General features: G+C 45.5%; 1 protein-coding gene across 1 annotated transcript; it reads left to right on the plus strand.

The window, feature by feature from the left end:
- Positions 1 to 421: 421 nt before the first annotated feature.
- On the plus strand, positions 422 to 22,129 carry LOC149364166 (cytochrome P450 3A41-like). The gene is made up of 14 exons (XM_089574154.1): positions 422 to 685; positions 5,116 to 5,212; positions 6,524 to 6,576; positions 6,883 to 6,979; positions 7,227 to 7,346; positions 8,214 to 8,302; positions 9,904 to 10,049; positions 11,187 to 11,302; positions 12,241 to 12,331; positions 13,061 to 13,218; positions 17,191 to 17,279; positions 18,943 to 19,080; positions 19,826 to 19,988; positions 22,018 to 22,129. Exons 1-14 carry the CDS (start codon positions 639 to 641, stop codon positions 22,102 to 22,104), a joined length of 1,491 nt encoding a protein of 496 aa, XP_089430280.1. The 5' UTR covers positions 422 to 638; the 3' UTR covers positions 22,105 to 22,129.
- Positions 22,130 to 26,871: the final 4,742 nt, after the last annotated feature.

A 26,871-nucleotide genomic window follows, 5' to 3' on the forward strand; every position in this document is an offset into this window, starting at 1 on the left:
TCACGGATGGGTCCTTAATCACACAGGCTAGGCGCAAGCCGCCAACAGAGAAGCAGAGTCCTAGCTCCGAGAGCACGCGAGTTCCTCACTTCTTCGTCCTTTCGGCGCCGCCCAGGGACACCTGGCGGCAATATCCCCCCCCCCCCCCCCTCCTTTGAGTGCGCATGATCGCGTAACCTGCGCTCGAAAACAACTTTTGTGTGCATATTGCCACCATATTGCCACAATATGAATGCTTTGAAACTTCCAGAAAGTCTAGTTTTCCACTCCACCTGTACGCACGGTTGTTTTTCTGCCCTTGGCATAGAAACCTGCGCTCTATGATAGTGAACGTATGCTGCATGGACGGCGGCTTTGAAAACACGCAGGTGTTTTGTATTTAAAAGTTCGCAAATTTTCCTGCACAGACTCCGGCGCGGTTTCCACTTCCGCCAAAGTATCGAGAAGCCTGCACGTTTCGTTTATTTTTACGGCCTGCCGTGCTTCATAATTCTTTTATTCAGAACACTAGCTCAGCTTTGGTCGGAAACCTTCGACGTTTAAGGCCAGCCCCGGGACACGACAGAAGACGCCTGGGAAGCACCGCCGCTGAGTCACTTCGCTTGCAGGTACATCGCCGTCCACCTGCAACATTGAAGATGCTGCTCTTCACAGGGCTGGTATTGGTAGTATTGCTTATCGCCTGGTACGTACCCCTCACTATACGTCTGTATTGTATTTTTTTTCAAATGGGCATCGCCATTGTACTTCATCTGGAGGCCTCAAATTATGCAGCGGTCGGGCACAATTTCCCCTCACTATACGTCTGTATTGTATTTTTTTTCAAATGGGCATCGCCATTGTACTTCATCTGGAGGCCTCAAATTATGCAGCGGTCGGGCACAATTTCCCCGCACTTGCTGTTCAACTGCTGCTTCAGTTTAAATGGAAATTTTTAAGACGGCATAAATGTGCTAATTACTGGTCGCTGTATTATCGCTTTATATATTTATCTCCAGCTTTTCGAAACAGATGCCAGACTTGCAGCTCGCACGTGCGAATAAAAATTAAAAGGAAGGAATTTTTTTTTTTTTTGAGCAAAGGAAATGGCGCAGTAACTGTCTCACGCGTCTCGGTGGGCACCCGAACTGCGCTGTAAGGAAGGGATAAAGAAGGGAGTGAAAGAAGGAAGGAAGAAAGAGGTACAAAACACTGCAAGGAGAGGGGCTGGCAAGCCGGATAACTGCGAAACTCTTGTGGTTATGCACTCACGCTTTCAACCAGTATGCCGGGCTTTAAGCGATACCGGAGCCCTACCGCGATACCGGAGCGATACCGGATCGAAAGCGAAATTTCTACTTAGTTTAATGAGGCTGTAAGGCATTCATCGCTTGTAGACCAATTTCGACCACTTTCGTAAACCCTTATATTTAAGATGCTATCTACTGTGAGAAATTGAAGAGCCAAACATAAATGCAATCACACGAATAATGTGCACCGCGGTTTTCACACTGTCGATCTTTAAAGGATTCGCACAATTTTCCTAGTTGACTAGTTATTTGTGAGACACGAGCTGATCGCTTTGAAAATAGGGGACGACCTGACTGCCGGAGCTGCTGGGTGCATTCGACGCTATGTGTAGCATAACGCTCGTCATGAAGGTGTATACATGCCTGAGGTTATTAAAGAAGTGATTGCGAATAGAGGAAGTCGAATTACCAGTTCACGTAAGGGAAATTAAATTAAATACTAGAACTTCTTCGTAAACCTATCCTAAAGAACATTCGATGAGGGGGATACTACTAATGTTGTGATTGCAGTCGGAAAATACAGGGGAGAGAAAATTTAAAACATAGCCAAGAATTCTGGACAAAACCATTTTTGAGCGGAAAAACGTTTATGAACTATTTTTTTTTGTATACTGTAAGATTTAACAATAACGATCAATATATCCTCAGATCACAGGACGGGCCTCAGCTGTCGGCTCCCGGCAACCTGCGGCCGGAAAGCTTAGTGAATAGGGCTCATTCGCCCGTATTTTTGTTGCGAAAGCAACACAACGCCAGCCAGCTCGGCTCGTCACGTGGGTGGTGGTGGTAAAAACGTTTATTTCCTATGAAAGGAGGGAGTTACATGGAGATTGCTCTGGAGTCAGGCTTAGTGCCCTTCCCCTCACAAACACTAGGTGGAGTCCCTAGTACGGGACCCCAGTGGCTTCCGCGCTGCCGCCATTGCTCGTTCGACCATCGCCTTTTGGGCTTTCAGGTTGCAACAGGCGAGTAGGGTCGCCTCCCAGTCCTCCCGAGTGGGGTTTTGGTTGGGAGTAAAAGCAGGGTTGGAGGGGCACGCCCACACCATGTGGTAGAGGTACGAGGACCTCTCCCCACAGTGCGGGCACTCCCCGGAGAAGGCAGGGTCAAAGTGCTTTAGCGAGGCCGGGCACATCATGGTGTTCGTGACAAGGCGGAGGAACAGGCGTTCTTCCGCTCTCGTTAATCCTTTGCACGGGTGGGGGTACAGTTTATGTCTATCTTGGTATAGTTGCGTTATTTCCTTGTAAGTGTAGGCAGGCGTGGCTTCCGCTACTTCTTCAGAGGAAGCGGGGGACGAGGTTGCCCGGTGAGGGCGCGGGCGGCTGCATCTGCTGCCTCGTTTCCTCCTAGCCCCGAGTGGGCCGGAGCCCAGACTGTGAAGCGGTGGGATGGACCCCCTGCGTACGAGCTGTTTTGCAGTAGCCGGTGAGCCAGGTACGGGACCCAGCCCTGTTGGAAGTTCCGACACGCCCCTCGCGAGTCGGTTATGATTGTCTTGGAATCGGAGTGTGTTGCCGCTAACGCGATGGCGACTTCCTCTGCTTGAGTTACGTTGGCGCACTTCGGCCGTATGCCTTGGCCCACGAACGACCTTGAGCCGCCGTTGCCTAGCAACACCGCAGCCGCGCTCCAACAGATGGCGCCGCCGTCGACGCCGCTGCCGTCGCCGCTCGCTCCACCAGATGTGCTCCGCTGAGGTAGAGGGAGAGAAGGTGTCGCCTCGTGGGGGATATATATATATATATTTATATATGCACTTCGCCTTAGTAGATTCTAGTCGTTATGGAGAGCGCGAAAGAGAGGCAACAACGAAGGAACGAAGCGAGGAAGAGACAACAGGCTCAATTGCTTTCGCATTTCAACTAGGGTTAACCAGAGCTAAACCACAGGCAATTTTTATTCATCGTGGTGGCCAGCACTTCACCGACTTGTCATTTTTGTTGGGTTGTCTTCCGAAGCCCGTCACCATTTCGCGTGTCTCTTCGCCGTCAGTGTCTATTCACGATCGAGACAATCGCTCGGTGGCCCCGGGTCGTGTAACGGCTAGAAGAAGCAGCCAGCAGCGACGCGGGACGGGGCGCTCGCGCTAGGTCGCCACCTATAAAATCATCTTTTTGCCATCAGTCATCACGCCTCATTCTTCGGCTCGCCACCACGTGACAATATATTCAGCCCGTTTCATGAAGGGCCCGAACAGTATGTGGGGGGTGCTTTTGAGCCACTACTGGAGCGGCTGACGTTTCCAAACTTTGTATATAACGGAGAAAATCCGTCATTTCCACAACGCTGAAGTAGCAGCAGCATCGTGAAGTGCAAACTATTGTCCATGAAGCTTCTGCCGCATTCCTGGAGTGCGCTGCATTTTGCAACAACCAGCAGGCGGTCACTTAAGCGCTTATTCTTGAATGGTAACTTCCAAGGGAGTAGAAACCTTGCGAAAAAATTAAATGGCCTTTCAGTCACCTCTTAAGAAGACAGTGGTGTGTGGTGGTTGTAAAATGGAAGCTAAATAGGAACAGAAAAAATACACCCTACGAAAAATATTCGGGGGATATCCTGAAATCTCCGAAAAAATTTTAGAGCGAAAAGCTCTGCTCCTCCCATGCTGAGCCAGAAGGTCATCTGGCTCTTAAATTTGACTTCTAACGGGAGGCGCGTCACATGGAAAATTGCGAGGACACTTTGGCAACTGAAGTATTGAGAGGCGAAAGCCGAGGGCGCTATGCCATGACGACTTCGGGTGGATGTGACGTCACACTGTTCCCGTGGCTCTATCGATACCCAAATTATACATCTTACGGGGATCTTAAGTGTTAATTACGCTTAATTACACATTTTGCCATCTAATTAGACACAAATCTGACGTTTTTCCGACCATTCTGTGAAAATTTTCACTATGCCGTGGCGACTTCCGGCGGATATGAAGTCACACCGTTCCCGTGGCTATATCGACGTCTGCCCTACTTCGACGCAATTTCGACATTTTTGCCTATAAGTAATTAATTAATCTACTGTTCTCAAAGTTGGCTTGTAGGTTAATTTTTTCCCCCTCTATCGGCAGCAACCATTCGTTTTCTCATATCTTTTCCAGTTCCCGAGTTGACACGAGTTAAACGCTGCCAAAGGTGCGACACCCTCCGCTAACGGACGACAGTATGAGCCATGAAAGGCTTTCGCCTTAAAAATCGCGCGCTGGCTGCTGCTCGTCCGCTCTTCCTCGATAGTTGGGGCATGTGATGTGTCACGTGATTCGCGATTGGTCTTGGCAGTCACGTGCGCCGCTGCGTCGACCGCCACTCTGGACGTTCGTTCTTGCACTTGTGACACGCGATTCGCTCTCGCTGAAACATTTTGCTCTCGATGAAGTCTTGAAACAATGAATATGAACCAAAGATAAACCGTGTCTAACCATACTTAACATAGCTTTCGCTCTGTATTTTTTGGCTGGGCTGAGTTGAGCCACAGCCCCTTTTTTCTACTCTAGTGAACATATTTGTTTTGGATGAGTGTTCTGTTTTCTACTAAATAGTGATGCATGTTTTTGGCTCCTTACTCACCGGTGTTATGATGTGTAAGCAGCGGTGTAGGCATTGGCAGGCACAAATGCTCTGCCTTCCTCCTTTTTCGTCTCTTCAGGGCCATGGTGTAAGAATATGGCAAGTACTGTTCGCATACTGTTGCAGTGATTACGAGTTGCTTATTTTGATTTGCGTCGCTTCTATAGCTGCGCATATTTTTTTTCTGCTCTGTGATAATGTTATGTATCTGCAATGCATTTGAGCCCTACGTGCGTTTCATTTAATATTTGTTTATATGTGTTCAGGTGGGGGAGAAAGACCTTTACGTTCTGGAATGACAAAAATGTCGAACACCACACCTTCTGGCAATATCTGCGGTTTTGCGTCGACATCTACACGAAGGTTGGTTGACAGCGAGGCTTAATCTTCGTCACTCTATTCGCAGAAAAGTCAGCGTTTTGCCATGGGAGGAAAATTTTTAATTTCAGCAGCCCTTCTATGATGAAGATAAAAGCTTCTGAATTTTGTTCAGTCAGCATCCCCATTATTTCCTGAAAAGTACTGCTATACACAAGTCGATTTTGGCTTTTCCTTCATCGTGACTGGGAGGCATTCTCCTTAGCCGGAGATTAACTTCAGCATCAATAGACGGCGAGTCAAGCCAGAAGTTTTCTAGGATGATTATCGCGGTTGATACTATACGGCATTAGTGCTGGCCTTTATTCTGCAGACTGCCATCCTGTGCAGTCTTAAAAAAATGACTGAGGCTTAGCTAAGGTTAAGCCTAGTCAGATGCGAAGCATATTGATGGCTAGGCTTGGTAAAGTTCCTCGCTTTGTTCTTCAGTTGTTGTAGAACGTTGTCGCCGAGCCGCATATTGAGCACGCCGCTTAGCCAGACGTTCATCCCGCTCTTCATCGGTCTCTGTGGCACGCGGAAGCGCTTCTCGTTCAAATCAGCCCTGCTTCTAGGCGGCATCCCAACACCTGGCCGCCTCGTAAGTGCTCGGAGAGCGAGGCAAGCTCAGCTTTATACCGCTGCTGTAGCGTCACGTGGTCAGCTGCAGCGCCTCTGATGTGGAGCCTCCACCGCCGCGGCCGACCGCGCGAGCCGGCAGCCCATCTCTCCTCTGCTGTGACGTCATGTTGTCACGTGGTCAGCCGCCGCGCCTCTGATGTGGAGCCTCCACCGCCGCGGCCAACCGCGCGAGCCCGCAGCCCATCTCTCCTCTGCTGTGACGTCATGTTGTCACGTGGTGTCACGTGGTCACGCTAAAGGTCAATGGTAGCTCCACCGCCGCGCTCGACGGGCTGTAGTGTAGCTCTAGTAATATGCTTCGCATAGAAAGAAACAAATTGTACTTAAGTGCAGGCCATTGTACTCTTAGTTTGTGCAGGCAGCCTGTAAAAAGTGCTATTAAACAGCGTGAACGCAGTGCAACGAACTTGATTATACAGTTTGTTTTTGCGACTGCTTTCACAAACATCATTTCATTTAATGAGCTCAACAGCGGTTTAAATGCGAACCAATTTTCTAAAAATGAATTCGGAAGGGGTGATGCAAAAGCCCTGAGGATAAAATAAAAAAAAATGAAATAAAAAACATGTTCTGAGATTGAACAAAAAAACAAACAAAAACAGATAGGTGAAGCGTTCCTTTTATACCAGACATATACCAAACGTTCCTTTCGTTTTCCCATCATGTCTTCCACAGCCCCTCCATGAAGTTTTAATCAAGAACTATAAAGAACACGGCCGCATATATGGGTAAGCACCAGCTCACTACTTTCCACTTCCTAGTTTCTGGAGCCTGTCTCTGTAACCTGCGCTTACGAGTTGTGCGCCATGTTTGAGATAAGAGTGACTCAACGCTATATCCTCCCCCCCCCCCTCCTCCTTGCACCAAAGTTTTACTAGAATATTTCTCAGAATAGCCTTTTATTAACAAGAGAAGGAAAAAAGCATTTACATGGGTATTTGCTAGTATCTAAGCAAGAAGAGATTCGAATCTCTCTGCCATTGACTGGGCTGTTTTTGTGGTTAATTTTATTAGCTTCGTTGTTTTATTGACAGGTCTTACCAAGGTACAAAGCCAATCCTCGTTGTCGGAGACACGGATATTCTACGTGAGGTTATGGTGTCGAAGTTTAAAAACTTCTCAGACAGAGCGGTGAGTCATTTGATCGTACCACTGTACCGCACGTTGTTTTTGCGGCGCTGAAATCAAGGATAAGAAACACTCCTGCTCAGTGTGCAAAAGTGCTTGCTGCACAGTTACTGCGATGTAGTGCAGCAAACGCCCATACAGAAAAAAAAGCAAACAAACTAGTTGCTACGTTGCTCTCAGAGTATCAACGTTATTTAAAAGAGGGAGGAACCATTTACATTCATTAAGCATTGGCGCACCTTTGTTGCAGGAAGCTCAACAGATCGGCAGCGACGCATGGCGCAAGTCCATTTTCACCCTTTCCGGTGCCGAGTGGAAGAAAGCTCGAACCATTTTTACTCCAGCGCTCACCGCCATTCGCCTGAGGACGGTACGTATGAAGCGGAGGCTAGGGGCGAGCAAAATTTGAATTAGTGTTTCACTGTGCTCCTATCACTCGTGAGGCGTCTTGCAGGGAATGAGGGGCCACTAATGCTTCCGCTTTTTTGCAAAGTAATTTATAGAGCAGTAGTAAATGGTGGGTTAATTTCGAGAGTGACGCTGCAATTATTCACTCGGCAGAAGAAAATGCTACTTGTGGCTGGGATGCAATTTCATCTTTGGCTAGAGCGGGGTGTTGCAGTCTCTAAAAGATTACGGCTGGTGCGGTAATCGTTCTTGAAATTTTCTAACCTTGTGTTGCCACACCTCTTTTCTTTTTCTTATCTGGTGCGCTCATCACTACGCAGTAAAGAGACTAATTGACACCTATGGATCTAACAGTGGCTGAAAACTTGCATTGTTGTTCGTAGTGTGAAATATCACGCAATTATCACATGCGCATTACAAAGGCGACTGAGTTAAATGCTTGTGGAGCGCTAGAATAAACCGAGGAACATAGTTTGTCATGTCCTTTCCAACTTTCATGTGCATTATTCCCTCTGGGAATTGTTTAAAAACAGCCCAGATGCGATGCTGGAGCGACAGTACGCAGCATACTTCTAGACAGTCATGATTAGAACGGCGGATTATGATTTTCGAAGCATCCCTACGGACCGCACTTAATATCTTTTCAGAAAGGAAGGACGCAATATTTTGCGAAATCGTGTTCGCAGATTTGCACTAAACGCATGAATCCGAGATTTTAAGCGATTGGAGGTTACTTCTGAATTTTCAGTATTGATTACCATTTCAGAAATTTCGGCTAATAGAGCTACTTCAGAATTTTAAGTAAATATTACCATTTCATAAATTTTAGACTGTGAACAAGATAAAAACAATCGGTGAGAGGATGGCATCTCGGATTGAAGAAGAGGCCATGCAAAAAAAGTCGTCCAACATGACCGAGTAAGTGTATTTCGAATACCCTGGCTCATTAAGGTCGGAGCAAAGAAGCAATTGACGCTCTTATTTAGCAGTCATTCCCAATATTCAGTAATTAGCTTAAATGGGCAACTGCCGAAGTTTTAGAATTCGATAAGCTTAAAGGGGTCGAATTTCTTAAACTTGCCAGTATAGCATACGAAGCCCTTTGAGGTACACCATTTCAAACAGTGAGTAATCACCGATTACAATCGCGGTGTCCTTCAAGCTTCTCCGCAGCACACAGCGCCAAGTGGCTGATGCATGATGACGTCATCTTTGGTGCCAGTACATATCCAACGCATAAACACTTGCTTTGAAGGATAAAACCAACGCCATGGAAAGCTAAGCCCTCCAAGCATTGTTGGCGGCATCCAACGACGCACGGCAGAGTGTGGTTGAAGACAACAGAAATTTCAAATCTTACTGGCTCTGAACTCTCAACAAAGTTCTCTGAAGTAGTCCGGTGCTTGCGGAGAAGCCACAATATTATTTCTTGATTACGTCCACATTTTAGATGCGAGCGCAAAAAAACTTGGCATGCCTTACCTGCACCTTATGTAGACTTGAGTCTTTGGCTACCTTTCAATTCTCAAAAAGTGATTTCGCTGCCCTTTAAACAGACAGCGTGGACCACCCTACCTAGCAAAATAGTTGACCATTTTATTCCGCCACTCTGTTTAACTCGCGACGTCTAGGTCGTGAAGCGACTCCCCGTTTAGAAGTGGAAAGCAATCTAGCCTAGCCTCAGACACGCACGCGAAAAAAACTCTTGGCGCTCCGCTGTGCGCTAGCGAGATCGGTGCAAGATGGCGACATCTGTGCTTTATCTCTTCATCTTTTGTAGCTTATAAAAGACCCGTTTTCAGTGATAACTTCGTTGTCATCGGGATGCTATAAGTATACAGGCTTCAAGTTGTCCTGAGAGTCCGTTAATAAGCACGTTCTTTCACGGCTTTCACCGGCTGGTGAGCGATGGCTCGAAAGGCGCTATAGCTGTGAAACTCGGGCGTTTTGGTTTTGTGCAGGTCAGGATGACGGAGTACTTGTTTATTGTGCCAAAATAAACACAATACACTCTACGCTGATACACTCGGTACACCAGTCGCCGTAGCTGTAGGACATTATTGTGCTCCTGTATGAAGGTCGCAACTATTATACCCTTGTAAGCACTATCCCTGCAATGTTGTTACAAATAAACACTTTCGATGCAGTACAAGGAAAGTTTTTCGTCACAATTTTCGTTTCATAACCTATTCATCTGAAATGTGCGTGATTTCGGCTTATCTAGGCATTATAATACACCATGAAAGAAAGATTAAAACCGATCCGCACCACCTACTCCGGCTACTAGGCACTGCCGTTCATGAAGCTGTTCCCAAGCCCTTACCGCTCCCAACAGCCGGCCCGTGAGAAAAGTTCACCACAGTACCTGTCGGGTGGTTATTATATCAAGGGCTTCCGGGAGTTCCTGGTGCAATTGCCGCAGCCGGAATCGGCATTTATCGTGTTTCCGATACGCAAGGTGTGGTACTCGCTTCCTCGCCCTTGAACGACGAGCATAATAAAAGGCGCGAATTCTGCAGGCTGTTTGACCGTGGATCTGTGGACGCCACGGCTGTTTTGAACTACAGCGTTGATTTGGACAGCCTGAATGGAAAAGACCACCCACTGCGGAAATGCATTGACCGCATCCTAATGAATACAGCCGGTTGGAAGGTCCTTATGTTATGTACGTAAATTTTTCTTTCACCATCATTAAACCTGGTTCACATGCAAGCGACTGAGGAAATGAACGATTGAGATGCGCCTCGAAACAAAAATTTCAAGCTGGTTGGAACCTCGTCGTTGTGGCCGCTCGACCCGCCGCTACGACTCGAAACAGGTTTTTGCGCAGCGGCGGCGGAGGTCGCTAGCGTTTTCGCGTGCATGTGAAACAGGATTTAGCGTTACGAGGGAGCTTCGCTGCTTCCGTTATTCTGCGTTAAGAGCAGTTTTTCAGCGCTACTGGTATTTGGAAGCTTTTCTAGAGTATGTGGGGTCGGCAACTTACAGTAATAAGCATTATTATAGGCACGAACAAAGTTTGAGTATTTGTTCGTAGATTTCACCTTAACTATGCATGACACGCAAAGTTTTGAAGCGAAAGGTTTATATGCCTCATGCGAAGAAAAATTCTTTACCGTAACTTTTTCCAGACTTTCGAACCAAAATTGTGATGCAACCATTGGTCGTACAGCGTTCAGGGAAAGAGAAAGGCGTGTCTCACATCATCCTAAAAAGAACTCAGTTTCCGACCTCACAATCGATTGTAATCAGCATCCGCAAATCTCTAGGAGAAACCTACGATTCGGTTGTGCGATTCAAAGAGCTTTAACCTGTGTACAAATATGACGCGTAAAGAATGAGTCTAGGGACAGAAATGCTTGCGCATTCCCAAACGTAAGCAGTCGTCTCAGCCGAAGTTTTATTTTTTCTTAGGACTAAGTGTAACTCCTAATCAATATCCTGCTAACCGAGGCATTCGTAATGAGGATACTAACCTATTTTGGTAAAAACCGAGTTTCGAAATCGTAATTCGGCGCACTCTTATGGTTTTGGTTTTCTGTTTAAGCATAATAATTGAACGCTGTGTATGTTATCACTTTTAGGGCTGCTTTTATTCCCGTCGCCGAGAATAAAACCAGAAAAAAATCCTCTCAGGCGTATAGAGGCCTTCTCAGAAACGTATTAATGGCAGGAAGCTATTGCGCATGCTTTAATTCGTATGGATACCATGTCACTTAACACAACTTGGTGACGTATGTTTCGTGGGGAGCGTAACAAAGTATGCCTCCACTTGAGACTAAAATTCACCTTGCTTCTGCAGTTATGACGCCATGTATCTACAAGATTCTGCAACCTGGCTTCCTGGATGAATCACAAACCAGCATGTTCAAAGCCTTTGTCTCGCACTTAATAGAGGAGCGGAAGTCCAAGATAAAGGTAACGCACGCAAAGGTTGAAGCCGTGATTATGTTGCAAGGGTCAGTGACTTCGTTTGTAGAAAGCCTTGGCTGGTGGTAGTGCGGGCTTCAAAAAGGCCGGGATCACATTTTATTCTTGTGTTGGGGCATGTAACAGATCTCACAGCAAAAAACAAACAAATAAACAAATAAACAGTGAGAACGAGATAAAGAGGCAGGGACAATAGAATTAAACTTGCGAAAAGCCTGCTTTTTTCATTAAGTGCATCAGCTTGGAAAGCGACAAAATGTGCTGGTCACGTCCTCCCAGCTCATACATTTAAACTAGAGAACAGTGAGGCACAGTATTAAAACCAGTGAAATTATACATGCGACAACAGAGGTTAAACTTTTATTGGGCGCTGTCCATTAAGTGAGGCATAATTAATTAAAACTTGAGCACTGCAGATGAACTTTACAGCTTCGAATCTCCTTGTGAGTTTATATTTGTCAAGCATACGGAGAAAATGCCAAAGTATAGTGTTAAAAAAATGATGGCCGATTTGCGTGGTTAGGCCAGATGCAAATTAGGTTCAATAGCTGTTCGATTTCGACTTCGGTTACGGTGTTCAAATCCAGTGTACACAGATGACAGTGATAACGGGTTAATGTCCATATATGCGCCATTGGCCATCCAATACATTTATAGATCTGCGACACATGGGCTATGTGCCAGGCTGTAGTGAAGGGCTGCGGATTATTTTAGACTAAATGAGGTTTTCATCGTGCGATGAAATTGCAAAACACACGGGCGTTTAAGGATTTCGCCTCCTTCTAAATCTGTTACTGTCGCTGGTATCGAACCCCAACCTTCAGATCAGAAGCCGAACGCCAGTCACTGAGCCATAGCGGGAATTGTTGTTTCATGCCTTAAAGTGTTAGAGCATTCACTCATTTGATAATTCAATTCATGTGCAGAAAGAAGACGATTTCCTGCAGTTGTTCATGGACGCAGACTACGAATGGGAGAATTCCGAAGAGAAGAACCAGCCTACGGCCGAAAAACGAAGTGAGAAGCAAGCACAATTTTCATTCATAGGCCAAATGAACTTGCTTTTAGGCGGTTGTATTCAATGAATTGAAAGGTGAAAGGATATTACATTGTAAGAGATACACAAGCATTTTTACCCACTAGCCTTTCAGACTTGCCAGACTAGGTACAGCGCTAAAATTAACTTAACCAAATAGGCTTGATGCATGCGTTTTCGTTCATTGAAAAGACGCTAACGGAGCAGCTCACCACGAACAAAGCAGTTCCATTAGCGAATATGTTGATTAGTTAATACATTATAAAAAAACAGTCGAAAAATTTTATAGTTTATTCTTCGTTCTCTCTCTCACTGCCGTTCAGTTCTGTCCCGAGTATTCCGTCTTTTAACTAAAGTAGATTAACACATAAAATGCTCAAAATAATGAGAAACTACAAAATAACCTCCTCTGAAAAGGTACCACATATGATGAGATGAGCATATCACAAAAATATTTCGGTCTCTGTATTTCTTGCGTTTCTGCGTAAAATGAAGTGTTGTCAGTATTTGGAAATGAGAGATGAGTGTTATTTCAGCGAAGCTGGAGTAGCGAACGAAAACGATAACGAAACAAACACGGGGTAAAAGATGAACGATCTATTTTAATTTGAAGGCTGCTCATCAAATTCTCGCATTAGGTCGCAACGTACTTGGATGTGATATGCGTCAAAGACCCATTATCAAGTACCAGTCTTTTGGTGATTTTGCAGAGATGACTCTGGACGAGATAACTGCTCAAGGAATACTGTTGTTCATAGCCGGCATAGAAGGTGTTTCGGTGACACTGGCAATGACCGCCTACCACCTGGCTCTGAATCCCCAACTTCAGGACAGGGCCCTCGCTGAAATAGACAAGGCCCTGTCGCAGGTATCCTTCTACTGTGAAGCTGAGTTACAGCAAGTCAGGAACATGAGCGAATAATATGCTTCGAAATAACTTTCGTCCAGTCGTAAAGACTCTGGCAGTAAATGGCAGATAACATGCAGTTGTAGGTTCGAAGATAGTGATGAAAAAATGGAAACTCATGTGTCTGATGTCCATTCGCTCATTGGAAGCCTGATATGTAGTTTCGCGTACACTAAACCGATGAAACGCTCCCACCTCGTTTACACTGTGATCTGATGCGGGTATTCTTTTTTTATACCAATGACAGTTTTTTTTATCTCCACAATATTGCATCAATACAATGTCTGAAGTAAGGTGCCCTCGTGTTCACGGTAACGGTGTGGGATACTCACTAATCCTCCTGACAAGTGTGGATGTACAACCACCCTATATAGCAATACGAATTGCGCAGAACATAGGTGCTGTCAACTCTGCATGCAGGCAGGAAACTTTCCCAATTGGCTGACCACGAAAGAAAGATAACTTTCCAATGAGAAGTTTGCTAACTAAAAAACAAATACAAATAATTTTCTTTTTTCGAAACGAGTCAAATTTAGAAACCGAAACTAAGTGAAAGAATACTGCTATGGAAAGCCACTCTATGCATATTTCATTAAGAAAACGTATGACTAGGAAGGGGTCCCTATAACACCTAAACAAACCTCCGCGCAAATTCAATATGAAATGAAAATTAAGCCAGGTTCTGTTGATGTACAGATTAAAATGAGCTAGATCCACTCGTGAGAGTTTTGTCGGCTTGAGCCTCATATGAATGTGATTTTTCGAGCGGGGTTTCATTTATTGATGCGAAAGCAATATATGGCTCTGTCGCGTCAGCAAAAGGTGTCCGCAAAAAGAGTCTGCGCGATTACGTCCTTCTTTAAAGATATATGTGTGAAATTGGGATTATGGCATATAGTGTGTGATAAAATGTTGCCTGGGAAAAATTTGGTTGGTGAAGTCCAATTAATTCATTGATCAGACGCGGAAAAACGCGAAAAAATACACTTAGATGTCAAAATAGCCGTGGACGTCAATATTGTACATGTATGTAAGGACAGCCACGGACTTCGACATAATATGTGGACGTTTTGTTTTCGCACTGCTACAGTGCGAGTTGCCACATTGATCTCAAAGTTTTTTGTGCCCCAGCGCAATTAATTCTACGATAAAATGCCTAAGATACGACAAGATTGGAGGAAGATCTGAACCCAGAAGACGATGATAACGAATGGATCGTTAACCCCGTCACGAAGGAACCAACATTGCAATTCTTCTACATTTAACCTTGAAGTGTGTAGTTGGCTTGGTTGGCACTGGCTTCCAAATTAATTCTGACTGGCTAAACGCAGACGGCAAAAGAGAGGAGTAGCGATTGCCCTGTAGTTTTGCATCCTGTCTGCGTCTACTAATTCATTAGTGATCATGAATTTCGTATGCTGCAGTGAATTCTATATCACATATATTATAGTTACTTTACTTTTCTGTTGCCGAAATGGTAACAGAACTCAGGAAGGCTGTCATGTCAGCGCTCGTGAAAGAAGCCTGCTACTCATATTTACTTGCCTGTGTTAGTGAAGCTCTACTATGCCCCTGATTTTAGACAATGAATGTTCCAAATATTTTTCTTCTCAGTTCACAGCACAACCATTTAAAGGATTATCTTCGTAAAAAGAGCTTGAATTAGTATTGCAGAAATATTGAGTTTGAAACAAAGTTGCGTCAAATCTAGTTTCAGATCGAAATGAGCCAAACACAGAGTTACATGCTGATATCGTACAAATTATTTCCACAATTTTTCAGGAAAGTAGTTGGAGGTGCAGATTTGAGTGCGACGTTAACGATGGAAGAGACTACTAGTGGCCGATGAAGCCACTGGTCTAGGCCGTCGCTCCTGGACAGATTTGCTTTTGCTTACACGAAACCTGTCATGTAACAGTTTGGATAGATCTGTAGTTTATGCGATAAGGAACTTTCTCTTTTTTCTGAGCTCCTGTTTAGGTGGATTCGGCTCATTTCGAGATAAAAAAAGAACTCCTCATGCTACTCTGGACTCCTAAAAAAACATGGATCCAAACCAAACCAAAGAGCACAGATTAAGAGGGCTATAAAATGAAGGAGACAAAAGGACGCTCCTCCCGCACATTCTATTGGCCCAACGATTTGCGAGGAAACCCAGCAAGCTACTGGAAACTGATTGACCTCGGGTAACATTGGATGTCAAGTGTACTAATTTTAGAGTAGCAAATGGCGAGCCTTCTAGGGTACTGAGAGTATCGGTTGCATTTACATTGTAAGATAAGGTAGGACGAGCTTGCACTTCCGAGAGGACTTCGTGTAATATAACTATGAAATTCTTTTTCGACGAGGGAAACACGCACACAGCTTAATGTTGCCTACTGTGGTGGTGCCTTGGTGACACAGAAACTGAACGCATTGGACACGAAGCTGAGGCAAGCATGGGCTCACCTATATAGGCTTTTCCACATGAAAGAAAAAATTCCTAACATTACCGGAATTCAAAGAAGAGGGTGTCATAGATACCTGACACTGGAAATCAGACTTTCAGACCAGTCAGCGTAGCAAATTTTCAGTGAGCGCCGCGTACGTCCGTTGGCTGTGTTCATATTCCTTTAGGAAGTAGCCAAGCCTGCACGTAGTTGCGCTACGAGAAGAGAAAGATATCTCATACACGGTATACGGGGTGCCTCAAGTCACATGACAAGTCACATACGGTATACGGGGTGCCTCAAGCGCTTCGTCCTGTGTGTTCGTTCCTTTTCCTTGTTTTTATAGCGCTCACCAATGGACAACTTGCAGAATAACGAGCGCCCTCTACAAGTTTCCAACGAAAAACCCTCGTACCCAGACTGCAATCTCGCATTCTTCTTAGAAAAGGGAGAGGAGAGGCGTCCCTTTATCTGTATGGGAGGGGATTTTGTTGAAAGGACACAATAGAGCCGAGGCGCGAACGACATGAGCGGGTCGAGACAGGTACTCGTCAAGGAAATGCAGCATTGTAACCTTTGCGCAACTTTACACTCTACCTCGAAAGCTGGGAATGTCCAGCGGGGCTTCAGGTTCACGCAGATTTGGGGGCAGCCCGGCATACCTTTTCGAAGAAGGACACAGTGCAGGGCTGCTGACTCATCTCCCCTCGCGCTAAACCCTTCATGCAGCATTGCAGGCAGCGAAAACGTGTCTGTGAACGAAAGTTTTTGGTTGGAAAACATCTTCCTGTAAGTCAGCTTTCCCGCAATTTGGCAAGTTGTCCATTCCTTCAAGTAAGTCACATGTGTGGAGTCTAAAAACTACGCCAGTGCAATTACGTATCATAATATTTGTGCAAGCTACCTCCACTAAGCAGGCACCTAGAGTGTAATGCTGCAAAGCCTGGTAAGGTGTGAAAGTTTGGTTTGGTTTGGTTTTATGGGGTCTAACGTCCCAAAGCGACTAAGGCTATGAGAGACGCCGCAGTGGAGGGCTCCGGAAATTTCGACCACCTGGGGTTCTTTAACGTGCACTGACATCGCACAGTACACGGGCCTCGAATTTCTCCTCCAAAGAAATTCAACCGCCGCGGCCGGGATCGAACCCGCGTCTTTCGGGACAGCAGCCGAGCACCATAGCCAGTGAGCCACCGCGGCGGCAGGTGTGAAAGTGGAGCTTACTTCCGCAGCTCATAATTTCTACGCATGCTTTCAATCGTAAGGTTGTCAGAGACGAAAAAAAACGTCGAAATCAAGAATTTTTATCTTGGTATTTGTTACATACCAGGTTTCGGCGAATCCAAATTAAACGCTACAAAAAACATAAAGATGAAAGACTACGTAACCACCTAAAACACCGGCGGTTATACGCAACGAAGTCCTAAAAGCAAGCCTTTTGTTGAACCGAAGAAGAGTAAAAATAACTGAAACTGCAAATGAGATCTAACCTTTAGGCCTCTTTTAGGGTGAAGTCACATACGACGCTCTCCAAGAGATGCCTTACCTGGAAGCTGCAATAAAGGAGGCGATGCGTTTACACACGTCTGATTCCGTGTGAGCACAAATTTTCGCCATCTCTTTCCTGTATAAATGACACTATGCGGAGATATTCGAGAATTTTTTTTAAAGCAAATGTGCATCATAAGACTTTGGCCATTTAAAGCACGCGCAGAAACACCATATGGCACCTGCCCAAATTTTTAGCTACTTCACGCGCCCGCCAGCTTTCTGTGTTCCTGCGCCTAATGACTCAGCAAGGTTGCGAACACGACAAGACGATGCGCATGCTCACAAGTGGATGCCACTGGTAATATATCCGGTAGGCTATTCCTTCTATGAGACGCTACCCGTTATTACCTCATTTCAAACAAACTGGTCGCATGCGGACTCGAGTCGTAGCGCGCAGACGCCTCAAACTAATCGGCCAAAATGACTAGTGGGGGGGGGAACAGTTTTGTTCACATTTTATAATTGCATGGTTCCAATTGTAGAGTGGCCGCGAGAGTCGGGTCACTCTAACAGATGGGCAAACATCGTAGCCGTCTGTTCCCCACTTGTGGCAGCAAGGCTCGGACGCTATGTTAAAAGAACGTCTAAGAACTAAAGAGGCCACTACTGAGGTTGGATGGCGTAACGTCACGGGAGCCGGACCGGTGCGTTCTCTATGTTCCTGCTTTTCGTTCAGCTTCACTTTAGGCGCAGCCCAAGGAGCGTTCTACAGCAAGAGGCTGGCGAGTAATGAAAATTTAGAAGTAATCAAAGCACACTTAAACATTAGATAACCCAAGGTATGGATTTTTAGGTTCTTGATTCCTGGCGTAAATATTATATATTCGGCTAGTTGGTACATGCTAGTTGGTACTTGCTGACAGGCTAGTTGGTACATGCTGACAGGCTAGTTGGCACATGCTGACGGGAAAGAAATGACAGGATTTTTGAAGACGGGAAAGCGAACGAGACAGACACCTGCGCTGACTAGCAACCAACGTGAATAAATCATTTTGTTTGCTAGTCAGCGCCGGTATCTGTTTCGTTCTCTCTCCCGTCTTCAAAAAGCCCTGTCATTTCTGTCCCGTCAGCACGTACCAACAGCCTGTACTATCCCTCTTCTGGACTATCCGCTACTTTGAGGTGTAATTTTATTTCGTGGCTGCAATATCGCGAGAAGGCTGAAAGAGACTTGGTAAAACATTGATTTTATATAACAGGCGCTCTGCAGAGTGTTTCCTTGGTGGTGTGCAAAAGCTACTAACATGCCACTCAGGAAGCCTCCAGTGAAAAGACAAATTATAGGAATGCCTCCGAGCGGCGCTTCACCAAATTATCTATATGCAGACACCAGAAGACTGCTTTTGACCGAGGGGGTAGAGTCAGTAAACACTATTTCTACCGACTAATAAAGCCTTTACACGAGGAAGTAGAAAATGAAGGACCTGTCATATTTATGCGTCAGTGGCGAAATTTTAAATTCCACGACAGGTTGTTACGTTGTTACTCTTTGGCTCATAGTGCACCAAAAGCAGAATCCATCCGTTAAGCGTAGATTCTGGTGGATTGCGGCGGATTACGTGGACTAAGTTGGATTAGGGGATTAGGGTGCACGAAGTTTGTGTTACAGTGGATTCGTGAGTGGAGTAATGAAGTCAGTGCTTTCGCCTTCACTTCAGGTAAGTAATCCTAGGTGCCCTCCCTAATTTTTTTCACTTGTCCTGCACAGAATTATGCGCCTCTGCACAGAGGAGGCCACGGTGAGCGGCATCCACTTCAAGCCAGGTATGGGAGTGGACATTCCTTTCGCGGCTATCCACCACGACCCGGAATACTTTCCCGAACCGGAGAAGTTCAAACCTGAGAGGTACACATGATGAAGCTATCATCGCGACAGAGTGCCATAACTAGCAGCGTAGGCTTGCAAAATAGCGTGACAGATGCTCACGGTCGAAGGACCCTTCCGAACAGGCTCGCAAATGCACGTTCAGTGTGTTGGAGTGCTCCCATCAGCGGCCTAGACGGGGACTGCGTGCGTAACTAAATATTCCTTCACTGATATCATATGAAGCCTAATACAGAGCTGCAAACCGAAGCTGGTGTCATCACCATACTTTTCAGGGAGTAATGCCATGAACGCTGTAATTAATAACGGCTTGTTCGTGAAGAATCGTTCCGTGACATTATTTTTTTCTGGCTACGCTTGTCCGCCCCTCATGCGCGGCCGTCATTGTCATTCCGTAAATGTCCTTTCCTAATCGGACTGGGGGCGAAAAATCCTCCTGTTTCCCATGTGAAATAGCTGTACTTTCACTCGCAGCCCAAAATACATGTCAAATAACTCCATGACACCTGCACTTAAGGATTCGCTTCCAGTAATTGGCTAAGCAATTCTGAGTTCACAACTTCCGGCTGCTTCAGTTATAACCTACGCAGTATCACCACTAAGATCGGAAAGGCAGTTTGTTTAAAGCTGTGTATATACAGACAACAATAAGTGTTTTTCTTGGAGATAATCCTATTTCTTGCGCTTTGATAATGAGTGCTTTGTGCGCCCTGTAAGATCCAAAAGCTGTTGTCGCGCTTTTGTTGTTCGTAACCCCCGTGAACAGGTTCTTGCCTGAGAACAAGGACAGTGTGAAGTCATTCTCTTTCTTGGCTTTCGGAGCCGGACCACGAAACTGCGTCGGGATGCGACTGGCCATGCTGCAGGTCAAGACGACCCTGGCTTGTCTGCTCCGCCGTGTCAGGCTTGACACTTGCCCGGAAACAATGGTTAGTTAGACTCGATGAAAACAGCAAGTGAAAGAAGGAAGTGAATATTAACGCAAATCCCAGGTACTGAATATTGAATGCAGTGACTTTTGTAGAACATATTTATTAGCGCAATATAGATAGTTGTTGTACACAGACAGCTGTACACCTTGAAGTACTTGCAGATGGGCTTGTTGTTGCGTATTCGTGAAATACATGACAGCGCAAAATGGCAACACGGACGAGTAAGGGAACAGGATTGGCGCTGAACTTTCAACGGGATTTATTCAAGGAAGAAGGTTTATATAGCCTCTGCCCTTATCCATGTTCTTAATCGCAGTTGACAAACATTCACCTCTCACAGATATGCGTCAAGGAACAGCATTTCAGTGTGGCGAAGAACAATTGACATGTCACTAATGCAATTATCACCTCGCTTCTTGATATAGAAGGCTTCCATGAGCTCACGTTCTGTCCTATCTCGGCTTTTCAATAGCACTTTTCAATCCGATAGTCGAGGTTGGCAGGCTATACGCTTCTCTTTCGAGCATGCTTGGCAGTGGTCTGGAAGATAGCTTTTCTTGTTTAATGAATTCTTGAGTTAAACAGACCGGACGGTGTCTTAATGAACACCTGCTTGAACACAACAATTCATTAAACAAGAAAGGAACCACGCGCAGCTGGGAATTTCGTCTTTCAGAATTCGGGCATGCCCACTGTCCACTGAAACATGCAGCTCATCCTCGGAGCCTCCCTCTTTTCTTTCTTATTCAGTAATTAGGGATTGTGCAGAGTATTAGTTTGTAGTCACCTGATTATGTGCTCTTCAAATTTGCTAAGGCTTTTGTGAGGAAGAAGATATTTCCTTCTTATGATCTGTAGTACATCATAATCTCTGCGGACCTGAGTTAAGATGAGGGGTTGTTAATGGTTTCACAGAGAGGCTACTCTTGGATACCGCTTGTGCGATAGCTGCTTCTTCAACCGATGTGGCATCCACCGCTTGGACAAGTCAGCTTGCGATTATATTTTTCCGGACTGAAACTGCTGAAATTGTCGCGACCACGAATCCAGTCGACGTAGATCGTGTCCTTGCCTCCATACGAACGCTTACAGAGGTGTCGCGGCGGGGCTAGTCAGCGCCTTTTGTTGTGTTCCTCATCAATGCGCTTTGGTACAGGGTGGGTCCTTATATGTGATATCATCTGTATGGGCATGTCGATCTTGTCGGTGACTTCTCGGGGTGGACTGATTCTGAGCTTCTGCAATATTTTCCTGCCAGGCTTTGATGTTGAGAGCCTGATTTATGGTTGACAGGATGGGTCTCTCTATTAGTTCATCGATAATGTTGTGGATCCCAAGCTGTAGTCGGCACTCCGTGGGTATGCATAAAGGGAGTTCTAGCATCTTCGTAATTGCCTCTCGTATACTAACATCTAGTTGGTCTCTCTTCTTTCTGGTAAGCCGCAAGAACAGTGCGGCGTACGTTATCTCAGCGAGAATGAAGACGGACAAAGTATTCGCTCTCAAGAGATATCGCTTTGGTAAGGTGCTGAAGCACCGAAGTTTAACAAAACGCCACTTCGTTGCTCTAAACACGGTTCGCGGACTGGTTTGTTGGTAGAAAGCTCTCGGAAACAATCTGCAATACCTTTTTGAAGCACACTTACTAGTCAGCCTGTAGGAGGCACATATTATTGTCCTTGAAGTAAGTGTCCTCCTTGGGAATCAGCAATATATGCTGCGGCGACGGCGATAGCGATGAAAAAAACTGAAAGGTATTTACAACTAGGCACGAGATACAGCGTCACACTCTAAGAGACCATAAAGTAGTTTTCCCAGCACATATATAGTCTGCGAATTGAACTGAAATTGATGTTTTTGTGTAAAGGAAATTTACAGAAAGGTACAACAAGGGGAATGCAGTGAAGCATAAGTAAAAATACGTGAGAAAAATTGTTAACGAACTTAATAGTCAGAAGAGAGCACTGCACATTGAAATTAAAATATAGTGTATTTTTCTATAACAGTAAATTATTTTCTCTCACAGGTGCCTATGAGGTACAAGCCACGACAACTTCTTCTCGCCACTGATGGGCCCGTGATCCTACGTCCCATTGCACGCCTCACTTCATAAAGCCGAATAGCGGGCTTATTTAAAAAGCATGAATATATTCGTGAATGTGAAAAAAATTCAGTGCTTTGATGCACTTCAAGTGCATTTTAAAATGAAGGCGCTTACACGGTATTTTACAGAACATGAAGCAATTCCAAGATGTGGCGCAATGCAGATCGATGTAAGAAACGCTGTACTGATTGCCTGTACGCTGTACTACAATGGAGGAGGAAGTATAAAGGCTATGAATACAAGTCTTTCATAATTAGCATTCCTGCAAAAAGTAGCTCACCTCATCTTACTTCACAAGTTGTATTTAAATTCTGCATTACATGCTGAATTCATTCAAAGAGCACATTGCATATTTCATCACGTCGGTCGTCCTCTCAAAGCTTACATTTCATTGTATAAACCTGCTTCTTTTGTTGCGAAAGCAACACTCCGACAGCCAAAGCAAGACCTCAGGTGGCCGCCGTAGTTACCTTGTTTCAATTGGCCGAAATGGTCGTGATGCCGCAGTGCGCGAATTTCAAACGGGGCCAATTGTACTTTGACTGGTAACCATGCAACCAGGGTGTCGAACCGGAACTGAACCCGAAACCAGAACCGAACCCGAATTTTCGCCCGGAACCGGAACCGAACCGAACCCATATTTTTTTCGCCATCTTAGAACTGCACCCGAACCGGAACGGTACAAAGGAACCGTTCCGAACCGGTTCGGGACCCGTTTCAGCCCCAGTTTTTTTGCATCCCGGCATACGTCTTGTTTTCCGACAAAATGAGATGATCTATCGCATAGATTTACCCACCCGTAGCTGTCTGCGCTGGGAAGTGCGAACATTGTACCCAGTATATGCGACAGCAAACTTACAGGAGATGTGGTACCTGGGAAGAAGCCTAATTGACCCTTCTGTAATGTACTACCGCCAATTCTAAACACTTGTACGTCAGGTTTATGTGAAATCTTGAGTTCGTACTCCTCCCCTTTTATATATTTGCGTAAATCTTTAATCAAACTGTTAGGACTTCTCTAACTCAATAAAGTACTATAGACACCAAACTTTTGCTTGCGTGCTTTCTTCTTTCAAACAATGCGTTAGACGTTGCTGTACAGCCTTTTTCAGAAGAAGCAAACCAGGGGGTTTGCTTCTTGGCCACACTGCACGTAATGCGCGCTCAGCGTCCCAAATCTCCTGAAGGTAAGAAAATTTTTCGTCCTGCTTCGTCCGATGCGTAGGACTTCCATGAGTGCTACAGGAGCGCCACAATAGTGCTTTGAAGCAAACCCCCTGGGCTCTAAACTTTTGACAAAGGCTGTACATGCAGCACCGCGTGGTATTCACCAACACATAATAAATAATTTATATTTGAATTTCGTCTTGACCCTGTTTCGGTTTCACCAACATAACGATGGGTGTGAAGTGTAGCGGAGATTAGGTCGCGTGAGGGGCTATAAAACGGCATTATAACTGCTGATACGTCGTTCGTTGTAGTGATAGGTCTTGAAGCCGGCTGACTTAAGTGCTACAGTGAGTCAAAACAACGTATCAGCGTTTGTATTAGTTTTCCCGTGCCTCACGTGACCTAATGTTGAACTCACGTAACAGCCATCATTCGGTTGATGAAACCGAAACAGCATGGAAGAATAAATTCATTTTCTAAATTATTTAGCGGCAGTAACCGAATACCACACGGTGATCCATGCATTCTAATATCTATGGCGTCATTTGAAAGGAGAAAACACGCAATAAAACTGGGTGTCTGTAGGCATGTTAGTAACGATTGAGAATGCCTTCCTTTTCTTTGCGTCATTTCCCACAGATAGACGAAATATTAGCGCGCGGACCCAACAATGTTGTGATGGTGGTTTTGGAGAAAAGGAAATGGCAGTCTGTCTCACTTCTTGATGGACACCTGAACCGCGCCGTAAGAGAAGGAGGAAGTTGGGGGTGGAAGAAAAAAGAGAAACAGGCGCAGTAGGGGTGGGCTCCGGAATAATGTCTACCAGCTGGGGATCCTTAAAGGGCAACTGCATAGGTTTTAGAAATCGACGAGCTTAAAAGGGTCAATTTGTGAAACTTCCAGGTAAAGTATGCGAAGTCCTTTTGGCCTAGCATTTGAAACGATGACGTAATCACCAATTAAAATTGCGACAGCCTTCAAGCTTCTCCGCAGCGCACAACGCTAAGGGGGGACGCATGATGACGTCATCGAAAGTATCCCTACATTTCCAACGAATAAACGCCTTTGAAAGAAAAAAAACCAACGCCACAGAAGTCAAAGCCCACCGAACGTTGTTTGGCAGCGTCCAACGAGTCACGGCAGGGCGTGGCTGACGGCAGCAGTAATTTAAAATCATACCTTCCGTGACATCACAATGAACTTCGCCGCACTCCATTGTTGCTTTTAGGAGAAGTGCAAAATTTAATCGTCGATTACGTCACTATATTAATTGGTAGTGCAAAAAAACTTAGCATGCTTTACCTACAGCCTATATAGATTTGAATTCTTGAGTATCGCGAAATTCTCAAAAGTGGCGCAGTTGCCATTTAACGTGCACTGACATCTCGCAGCCCACGGTGCCTTTTGCGTTTCGCCTCCAACAAAACGTGGTCGCCGGAGCCGAGTTCGAACCCAGGTACACCGAATAAGTAACCGAGCGCCCTAAGCACTGAGCAACCGCAGTAGGTAGTGCAACATTTATTTTTGTAGGCGCTCATTGTCTGAGACAGCAAGTTCTAAATAAAACCCCTCACGATGGGTCTGTAGAGCAATAAAGAAAAAAAAAAGGCTCAATGGCTGGGGAGCTCGGCTGCTGATTCCAAAAATACAAAAACCAGCATGACGTCGAAAACCCCTAGCTCGTCTCCGTTAATCTGGAACCCTCCACTACACCGTGTGTCATGTAGCCCCAATGTCTACTCGACACGTTAAACTCGAGATATTACTACTAGTATTACCAAAAAAGGATGTATAAATTGGTGCAGCTTCTTTTTCTTTTAGAATCCGCATATTCTTGTTTGCACGCGACGGAAATAAGCAACGAAAGGCGGGTTCTTGGCAACGGTGTAGATGTACTAATAAGAAAAAAATAAATACCGATTATGCAGAAGAACAATGCGGAAATACATGCGCTCGCTGGCATGCGATAGTGATTCCGCCCAGAAAGATGCTACTGCGATGAAATGTAGCTACAATGAAGTGATTTCGTTATGCCAATTCGCTGAAATCATTCTGCTTCTAAGAAAGAATTGCTGCCAGTCGCCAGCGCGCGGCTCCATCCGCTGTTCTCGCACTGCCCGATCTCGAATTCTCTGTCTGGCGACTTATATATACTTCTCGCAGTCATATTTGTCGTTATGACACGACAGGCTTATGCTTTTTTGGTGTTTTTTTCGTAGAACGCTTGGGCGACTGAATACGTTGAGCCTTCACAACAATCTGCCTCGGCTATATCGGGTACAGGTGGGTGATGAGGGGTGGAGAGATGGGTGAAAGTTTCTGAAGGTGAATTTTTATCAGTGAATGCTCCGATGTACGCCCACCGGAGTGTGAATCAAGGATGGAGGCTGCACGCCCGCAGTGCGGTTATTTTTGGGAAGGCAGGCTATACTGCTAACGCAGTAAAATGAATAACTAAAGGAGTATGCATAGTCTAACCTCTGACTCCGAGCGGGATTCGTACTAATGGCGGCGCAACAGAAAACTCTGTTTACAGACGCTTTAGGCTATTCGGCTATCTTGTAGGCTTTTTTTTTATGGTCGTTGCATGGAATATTTGGAAGCTCTCTGACCCTCCTCATGCCTTACTTGACCGCGTCGAATTCAGCGATCTCGGCATAAGGCCTCATGCCACCATAACTCCCTGCCTCCGCCCGCACATGCTATGCATATGAATACGTGACTAGCATGGCCAGCAAGAATTTCAGAATTATCTAATTGCTGTTGTGAGTTGATCCGCGACCGTGGTCAGTAGCTTCGCTTTTGACGATGCCCCTTTCTCACGCGCACCGCGCTTCTTCCATTCGGGATGCTTTGCCGAGCCAGCGAACGCGTAGGCAATGATTGCCCTCGTTGGCCATCGACGCGGTTTTGGCCGGCAGTTACTTACTATTTGAATAGAAAATTACAGCATATTGTTACCGTGCGTTTTTTAGTGTTTACAGTGTTACCGGACGTCGGACTTTCCAGTTAGCGCTGCGCACAGCTGTGCCACCTTTTAATTCCATTTCTGGGTTGACATGCTCTTTCCGGGGCGGTGTCGTGAATGTTGAGGGGCGCTATTTCATCTGCGTGCTTAGCGGAAGGACGACCTCTACAACCTCGGGGTAGTTCACCATGCCACCTCGTTCGCTATAACCGAGTGGTGTGGCCAGAGTTGTTCGCTGTATCTGGGACGAATTTCCGTTGCCCTTATGCATATTTTAATAGTAGCACCACACCCACTCGCAATAAGCGAGCGTTCGTTATATCAGCGGCCATTAAAGTGGGCTCCACTGTACATCCGCTGACTTTGCTTTAATACACCAGTATCAAGAAAGTCTAGGTAAGGCTGTATACGTATGGGTAGAGGAAGTAATGCCCGATCGCAACATTTGTCATCTGCCTTGTGGAGAGGTCATACAGGTAAGTAAAAGCGAAGAGTGAGAAAACCGAATGAATCAGCACTCGCGAGCATGTCCAGAAAAGACAGGCGAGCACTTAGTCACCTATTAAGCACAGCTGCTAGATAGGGGTTGTTTGTAGTTTTGAAAATAAATGCCTGAAACAAGTTGGTGGACAAATGGT

Source organism: Amblyomma mixtum, chromosome 2 (genome assembly GCF_055824585.1).
Source record: "Amblyomma mixtum isolate Tamu chromosome 2, ASM5582458v1, whole genome shotgun sequence".
NCBI classification, from domain to species: Eukaryota; Metazoa; Arthropoda; class Arachnida; order Ixodida; family Ixodidae; genus Amblyomma; species Amblyomma mixtum.